Source organism: Rhopalosiphum padi, chromosome 4, assembly GCF_020882245.1.
Source record: "Rhopalosiphum padi isolate XX-2018 chromosome 4, ASM2088224v1, whole genome shotgun sequence".
NCBI classification, from domain to species: Eukaryota; Metazoa; Arthropoda; class Insecta; order Hemiptera; family Aphididae; genus Rhopalosiphum; species Rhopalosiphum padi.
In genome coordinates this window covers 31,574,925-31,583,710 of record NC_083600.1, presented here as the reverse complement: position 1 = coordinate 31,583,710, position 8,786 = coordinate 31,574,925, and the positions used below count along the sequence as shown (strand labels likewise).

Here is an 8,786-nt window from a genome sequence, read left to right as displayed (position 1 = left end):
ATTATTATTTTATACATACTAATATACTATACATGTAGTCAATATATTCAGCGACGAGGCAAAGATAATGTATAATAATAATATATAGTTCTAGTTAGGACCTTTTTATAATAAAAGTGGCTAATCCACCGACAATGAATTGTATGTAAATATCAAAGTTGGTGTGCTTAGTATGTTGTTAAAGAATAAAGTGAATAAAAACATTTGAATAATTGTTCAATAAAAATTGAAAATACATTTCATAATCTATAAAAATGTACATTTTAATTCCATCAGATAATAAAAATAATTAAAAAAAAGTATTTGTATGTATGAAAACACTTTATAACAAACGAAAATCTTGCATTTTGTATGTATTTTATGGCATACATTTATTGTTTTGTAGCTCCATAAGATATTTTAACATTAAATCTATAAGGGTGGATGACCAAACTTGTATCTAAAACAAAATATTTTAATTTAAACAAATGTTTTATATAATAAATAAAATAACTCACTTTTCCAGAAACATTAATTGAAGCAACTTTAGGAGCTTCAAATGCTTTCAATTTTAATTTTGATACATTTATTCCACATGTTATTTTAAAATGGTCCTCTATATCAGATTGTACTTTAATTAAATCTGAATAATGAAATGAAGTAGCTGCAGAAGATGATCGATTCAATGAAAGCCTGTTAATTATATAATTTTTTACTGTATAGTAGGTATTGCATTGAGTAAGTCACTATTCAAATGACTGAAGATGAGTTAAATTTGAATTCAATAATTAATATTGTACAAAAAACAAATCTAAGTAGATAGTATGTCAATCTATTTTATTTTTGGTTATGTATACAGTGATTATTTGATTATAAACCAGTCATCATTTTAAAAACTATTAACATTTTTCAAAATATGTCTAATATAATTTACGGTTGAAATACATCAACATTTCTTAAAAAAAATATATATATTTTTTATCGTTGTAATTTTTTTTAGTTTTTTGAATGGCAACATACATTTTAAACATTGATTTCACATTCTAAAGCAGAATATTTTGTTCAGTACATAAAAATCAAAATTCGAATAAGTAGTTAATGAATTATAACTTAATAAGTATTTAAAGTTTTAGTGAGTGAAGTAGTAAGCAGCCATTTTGTGGGTTATCCCCGTATCATACCACTTCACTAACATGAAATTAAAAAAAGTTTTATTTCATACATAAATTATACAAAAAAAAAAAAATGTTTTTGAAATAATGAGTGGTTAGAATATTTTTATTGAGTATTATGATAAATGAAAATTTAATTTTTCTAAGAGTAGTTAATTAGTTCTAAGTATTTAAAGTTTAGACAAGAGAAGTAGTAGACCAAAATTTAGAAAATTAATCACTTTACTGCACTATTTATAAATACTAGGCAATTTATAAACTATTTGTCAAACATTTGATTTTTATACATCGAAATAGTCAGAAACTATTATGCTTTATAATAAAAAATAAATAAATAATAATAAAAAAAATAGTAAAAATTATTTTGTAACAACTTAATAAATTTATTTTAAAAAAATATGGTGTACGGAATAATAAGTTCTTTGATACAAAAAAATAGAGCTTTTAATAATTTTTTTCTAAATTTTAACAAGAAGCAAATATCTACATTTTAATACACTCAGCTTTTATTATTAGAAACGATAGAATACCCTCAATATTGAAAATTAGAGTGAAGAATTTTTTATAAATTATTATCTGTCAAAAATAAAAACCCACATTCATTTTTGTAAAACATTTTATGTTCCTTGATCTGCTCAGAATCTAAAATAAACTGTATTAAAATAAAAAGTTTATCGTGAAATCAACTAAATGTTATCAATATGGTCAAAAAAAATATTTTCCATTCAAAGAATAGTTTAGTATGATTAATCCAAATGATCCAGTTAAATAATAAAATAATATTTTTAGAATACTAACCTAGCTAAAACAGATTGCAGGAACTCGGATTCAGCATAACATTTTACATCCATGTGACCCTTTGATGATTCATATTTATAGAGGTAGTGATATAAAACAGTTTCATTGTATAATTGTCCTGCATCACCCATCGATATTGCAATAAGCCATAGAAATTGATATAAAGCAAATTCAAATGGCCGAATGACGCAATCAAAATGTTCAGTTAACCAATTATGTATAGCAACTGAAAATGATTTATTTCCTTGTACCATTAATATGGGCATGTCAGATAAACTATTTTTACTATAATTTTGATTATAATTCGGCGATTTTAATAGCAAACCCGTGTAAATTTTTGAATTAGTATCATTGTTAATAACTTTAATCTGTAAAAAAAAAAAACAATAGTAAAATAAATTATTTCATATAATATAGAATAAATATATTAAGTAAATATTTTATGAATGTTTTTTTTTTAAATCTTTGTTATAAATATCTCATGTTATTTGCTAAGAACATTAAAATACATCTTATAACATGTAATTCAATTTATAAAAATAAGTTGATTATTTATAATTATAACATATTGTTAACTCCGCAGAATAAACATACAGTCCAATGAATTATGTAATTAACTTATTTTTCATTTAATTTATTTCTGCAAAAAACATTTTTAAATTTCTGTTTATTTATTGATAGCTAATGAGAATATATAACTTAAATAAAAAATATTTTAAAATTTAATATAGTTAAAAGAATACAATATTGTAAAATTCAACACTTTATATTTTTACCTTTAATGCAATACATTCATGATTTGCTTCTTTTGCTTCAATTTCCACAGAAATTCCTGAGAAAGTATTCTTTTGGTTTTTCATATTAGTAGATATATGATTTATTAAACATTTCTTCAACTTTTTAGATAACAAATTTAAATAGTTGGTATCAAAATTCAAATTCCATAATGGAGATACACGAAATATTGACCAATTTTTACCAACAAGATCTAGATCAAAATATACTATTAATATACAGAATATATTAAATATATTTAATACTCGTATTAATTTGTATTAATATATGAACACGATACACATAAATATCACACTCTTATGAAGAAATTAAAATCAATAAGTGTGTCAATTGAGATTTCATTTGTGTTTTCATAATTTTTTATGTCTTACCGAGTATATCAGATATTTCTATAAGAGCAGTTGGATCATAAGTGAAATCTTCAACTATTCCTGACTCTGATTCTGACATTATAACTAAAATACAAATAAAATAACAAAATCTAAATTAGTATAAATAAAGGTTTTAAAATTTTATATTTTACATAGCCCAGTGTCTCAATCAAATGTTTGGCTAACTTGTCGTATGAGCTCTATCACAGATTATGGTCTACTGCAATTACAGGACACTTGTTGTGAGCGCTCTGCTACTCAATTTATATCTTTATTAACAACAAACTTAATGCATTTCTTAAAGACATGGCACAAGTATCTTAATATTTATTTATTTTATTTTTCTAATTATTTTTATATTTATGATTAATAATGATAATAAAATGAATGACTAGACGACGACACACGATGATAATATAAAATATTTTTTAATAATATATTACTTATTTATAAGAACTGTTGTTTGTCATTAAAACCACTAGTACATTGTATATTTATTACGAGAATATATTGTCTAAAATCTAAATATAATTGTTCAGTGGTAATGATAAAATACGGTAGAACGCAAACGACAAAATAACCAAATGTTTTAGGGTGGCCAATAGTCCCAGAATTAAACTTTAATAATTCATGTCAACACTTTATCTTTTCTAAATAGAATATAGATATTATAATTAGATGTTAGGTTACATAATTTCAAATAACACCATATATAATAACCCAATAATTTCTCAAATCTTAATGCCTCAAAATGAATCTTATAATAAATTTGTTTACAAAACTTAATCTCCTCAAGTTTTGATTTGCACTTTGTGTGTTACTTATTTTTCATTAAAAATGTATTAATACGATATAATATGTTATAATGAAAATTATTAATGTAATATACTTATATAATATAGTAAAAATAATAATATGTACTTCACTATTTTTATAATTTTACTATAAGAGAAAATTAATAATTTATTGTTGATGGTACTTTTTAATATTATTTAATTTATTCTTTTAGATAAGTTCCACTGTATAAAATAAATAAATCATTATTGATTATTATAATTATTTTATTATTTATATATTCAAGGTAATTATACTAAATGCAAATAGTGATACTTACTATCTTCCTGATCAGATTCATCAGTTACAATTGTATGTGGGTTTTCATTTTCTTTTTCATCACAATCTAGAATAATATACTTACAATATTAATAATATGATACAATTATAAAATTAACAATACCTATATATTATTAGATGCCTAAATTAATAATGTATTATTAATTTATATTTATGAAAAAATTGTAATAATTTCGTAATAATTTGCCAAACCTTTTTCATTATCATTTAAGCTTATAGTACAAAACTAGTATAAATTGTTGAATTCAAATAACCGATAATAATACAAAATAGTATTAAGCATTTAAGATATAAATCTTTTGCAAACAATTTGATGCAAAAGCCATTCTTACATCAATTATGTGGAATGAGAATCATCATTAAGCATATTATAACTGAGTGTTAGCAAGGTGCAGAAGATGGGAAATACATCAATCTACAAGACACTGTAACCTGATGATATGTTCAACAAGCATTTAATTAGGTATTGATTAAATTGCACAAAAATATTTGTATATTTAACTGAATCTAATACAGTGTAAATAATAGCTAATTATTCAGGTTAGATTTTAATAAAATTAACTAAGATTTACAGTAATAATGTGTGTTAAGAATGTACAGTGGAATTTTTAAATACTGGACACTTATAATCGCTGAAATTTTATCAACTATTCGAAGGTAAACCATTTTTTCTGAGCTGTTTTCAGAAAGTGTATAGTATCCCCCCCCCCCAAAAAAAAAAAGTCGTCTCCTATATACATGTATTTGTTAGGAGAGATTTCAATGTAGTTTAGTTTTTGGAAAAAAATTGCTAGTAACTAAACATAACATACTACATACTACTTTATAACATAAAATATTATGGTAATATAAAAAGGTATGTACCATATATAATATATATATTATTGTTTTAATAAATTGTTTATTTAAATTTAAATTTGATGTGTTTACAATGCTCATCAACCACATATTATGTAACTTTTTTTATGAATAGTCTAGAGAGAATTTTACATGCAATTTTTACAGTTAAATAATCACATAAGATTGTTTTAATTTCTATGAATTTGTTAAACTTTAAAATATCATTGAATTATTTTATATCAAGTAAAGGTTATTTATTATTAACGTAACTAAAATTTTAAGCATACTAATTTAATCAATTCTTATACTTTAGATTTTCACAAACCATGCAGTTTATATATAAATGTAACTAACCATTAGTTATACAGGATATATCGCCAAATGACTCGGAGGATTCTTCTCGTATAACTATAAAAAACATAAAATATATAAATGAGACATCAAGTATTCAATTAATATTTAATTTTAAGTTAAACGTCTGAAAAATATATTGTTATGTTAAAATGTTTATGCGATTTTTTTTAGGTAAATTTCCAATATTTTTTCTAAGTATAACAATTTATAACTTTGAACTACAATTAATATTATAAACACACAATATTAACATATTTTCATATCAATACAGTGGATTCCGTCTAATGTGGGCACCGGTTAATATGGGCAAAATGGGAAAAATGGTTTGATCCCAATACCAAATAATTAATACAACTAATTTCGGTTTTTATGGGCAACCGCTTAATGTGGACAAACAGGGCTGGTCCCGACGTGTCCACATTAAGTGGAATCCACTGTATAGTAAATGTAGACTTACTTGGATCCGCTTCTATAGCACTTAGATCCTCGTCGATTTCCATGATAATCCTGTATTTGTATTATGGGTAGGTACTTAGATCAAAGTATCTGCCAGTTGAAGAATACATTAATGTTTGGCAATATTATAGCATGAAATAGATGAATACCTACTAGATAAATAATTGTTAATTTTACCTTTTTGCTGGCCTAACTACTAAACAGTATAGGTAACTCAATATGACATGTATGCCCTTGTGTTGTCGTTTTAAAATTTAATATTAAGATATTAAAATGTCGATTGTTAATTAACTTGATTAATGATTATTGTTTATTAATTAATAATTATTGTCTGTTGAGTGTTGATTGTTTATTTGTTTATTAATTAATTTATTATTTACTACATTTGTTTATTATAGACTACTATTATTAGTATTATTCTACAGTATATTTAAACAGATAGTATTATCTACAACAGTACAATAGTTGCGTTGTTTGAATCAAAAATTTATAACGGATAAAAGTTATGGCGAATAACGACTACTTGTCCGCTAGTATCGCTAGCACAGCTGCTGTTCCTATCTAAAATCTAAAGCCGTAGCCGTGAATCGTGATCGCTACTGAGTACGCGGATGAATGATAGGTAGTTGATGGCGGATGCGGACAGTCGTAAACTCGTACCGTACAGTATATTAACGTTACAATCATGAGTCGTGAAAAAATATATATTTATGATATATTTAATATTTTGTCATGGTTATAATATACTAACTACTAACGTCACTACGTCTGATAGTAGTACAGTACGTCAGTTTCTGATTTTCAGTAACAAACTAATGAATAAGTAATAACGATCATAAAATATCATCATTCATTACATTTTAGAAAATAGTAAATTTAATACTAAATTAGAGTTACCAAAACGCTATAGAATCGTTTTATTTTAATATACCTATTTGAATAATTTAGGAGTTTTGATTGTGGTTTGCGAGTTACGTTGTCGTTGTGTACTTGTGTAATGCGATGAGACTGAGAATGTGAAACTTACTATAAACTTGAATAATGAGTTGAGTTAATCGCCACACGACAAAATTTAAAAAAATACAAATTAATACATGATACCTATAGATGTTAGAAATCTGTTAAAAAAATTGGTACCTTTATAAAGGTATTCGTATTTTATATCTATATCTATATATTATTTTGACATCTAACAAATTATTAACTATATGTCTATATCAAATCTAGGTGTTCACTGTAAAAACTTATTTCTTACGTAAAAATGCAATTTAAAAAAAAAATGTACTCCACTTTAGTTCCACTAAGGATACCTGGTTTATTTAAGTCGGCAAATTTATCATTTTGACATAGTAGTCGGCAAGTCAGCAATTATGATTTTATTATGTGTTATGATTATATATAAATATTATAATATTTAAAATAATAGATAATAATTAATAATAACTTAAAATATAGCAAAATAGGTAATCAAAAATGTATTTATATAAAATATAATAAATATTTGATTTGATAGTTAGTATACTATTGTATTTATAGATTACTATCTACCTGCTACTGGTCAGCAAACAGCAACATACCTATTTTATCTAAACATATAAATATTCCCTATTAAATCGATACTTTATTATTCATACACAGTCATCATTCATAAACTCATTTTGTGTAAACCACGTACCTACCTATATTATATAGGTAATATTTTTTCTATGCTGTTTGTGATCTATATATAGGTATACAACCGCAAACTACAGAAAGTTTCAATTCGTCGAAACCTATTAAAGAAAAGTCAGATTCAAATTTGATTTATTGAATATACAATTATTTGTATAGAATATACCTAATATTATAATTTTTATTTTGTTATTATCCACAAGTTGTTATGAGGAAGTCAATTGTCACTTGGCAGTGCAATGTTTGTTTTTTTCTATATGACCCACGCGCAAATATACAGACAAAAAACGCATTTATGCAGAATCATTTTTTGTTTTTGTTTTTGAGTACCCTATCTAATCTTAAAGAAAAATCACCCATAACAAAAACGATAGAAAATAATGTTTTTGAGGCCTTGAGGGTATTTTGTTAATTTGGTTAAATTAAGTCGAGTATAAAATCAAATAGCAATAAAATATAAAACCGATACATTATTCCCTCAAAAATATTATACTCTATAATTTTAGATGAAAGTTTTTATCTATGTTGCGAGTCAGCGAGTGGGTCTAAATGAGAAAACAAATATATTGCGTTGACATAATCTTAAGAAAAAGGCGCTACACCGACATGAGCTGAATGTTGACTCTGTTTTACACACACTTCACATATAACATTTTGCGTTCAGTATATATATTTCACTCTATTATTTTTAAAATTTGAGTAAATTGATCAAGTGTTTATGTTATTGATATTCTAAATATGAAGCAAGTTATGCTAATTTGAAAATCTACAAAAAGATTACAATTTTAAAATGCTAACTTTCTTCAAAATTAAAATATCAATAAAACTTTCCAATATGCCCGGATAATAATTGTATCTTTAAATGTTACAATATATACATTTACTCTAGTTTTAAAATGACATAATTAAATAAATTATTCTAAACTCAAAATTGTTCATGTTACCTACTTATTGTGTGTGAAATAGGTAGTCGACATAGGTCAGAGCAACACATGCGGATTTTGTTTTAGATTTTAAAATGTAGTCGGAAAATTAATATTTTTAATATTTTTACCACCCATCAATATTTGCTAGCGCCGGCCCTAATTGTGGTAAAAAAATATAGGCACCTAACATTTTACAATCATATTGGTACCTATACCTATAATATTCCTACAAACGTACGCAATAATGTAATATGGTGTCCTTATTATATAGACGAAAAACGTACGCATTT

General features: G+C 24.4%; 1 protein-coding gene across 2 annotated transcripts; it reads right to left on the bottom strand.

Annotated features, from left to right (window-relative positions):
• Positions 1-212: 212 nt before the first annotated feature.
• On the bottom strand, positions 213-6,321 carry LOC132928311 (uncharacterized). Of its 2 annotated transcripts, XM_060992891.1 has the most exons (9): positions 6,077-6,321; positions 5,901-5,989; positions 5,444-5,497; positions 4,230-4,295; positions 3,116-3,199; positions 2,726-2,937; positions 1,950-2,317; positions 498-672; positions 213-439 (listed from the first exon to the last, which is right to left on the bottom strand). In XM_060992891.1, exons 2-9 carry the CDS (start codon positions 5,941-5,943, stop codon positions 359-361), a joined length of 1,083 nt encoding a protein of 360 aa, XP_060848874.1. In that variant the 5' UTR covers positions 5,944-5,989; positions 6,077-6,321; the 3' UTR covers positions 213-358. The 2 variants fall into 2 exon arrangements, with proteins under 2 accessions (XP_060848874.1, XP_060848873.1); XM_060992890.1 differs by lacking the exon at positions 6,077-6,321 and having other exon boundaries at positions 5,901-6,034.
• Positions 6,322-8,786: the final 2,465 nt, after the last annotated feature.

Bases quoted from the DNA above. Each gene is read 5' to 3' on its own strand.
- LOC132928311 (XM_060992891.1), bottom strand. From the start codon at position 5,943: ATGGAAATCGACGAGGATCTAAGTGCTATAGAAGCGGATCCAA. The intron at 3,200-4,229 runs GTAAGTATCACT...TTTGTATTTTAG, and splicing joins TGAATCTGATCAGGAAGATA to TTATAATGTCAGAATCAGAG. The intron at 2,938-3,115 runs GTAAGACATAAA...ATTTTGATCTAG, and splicing joins AGAAATATCTGATATACTCG to ATCTTGTTGGTAAAAATTGG.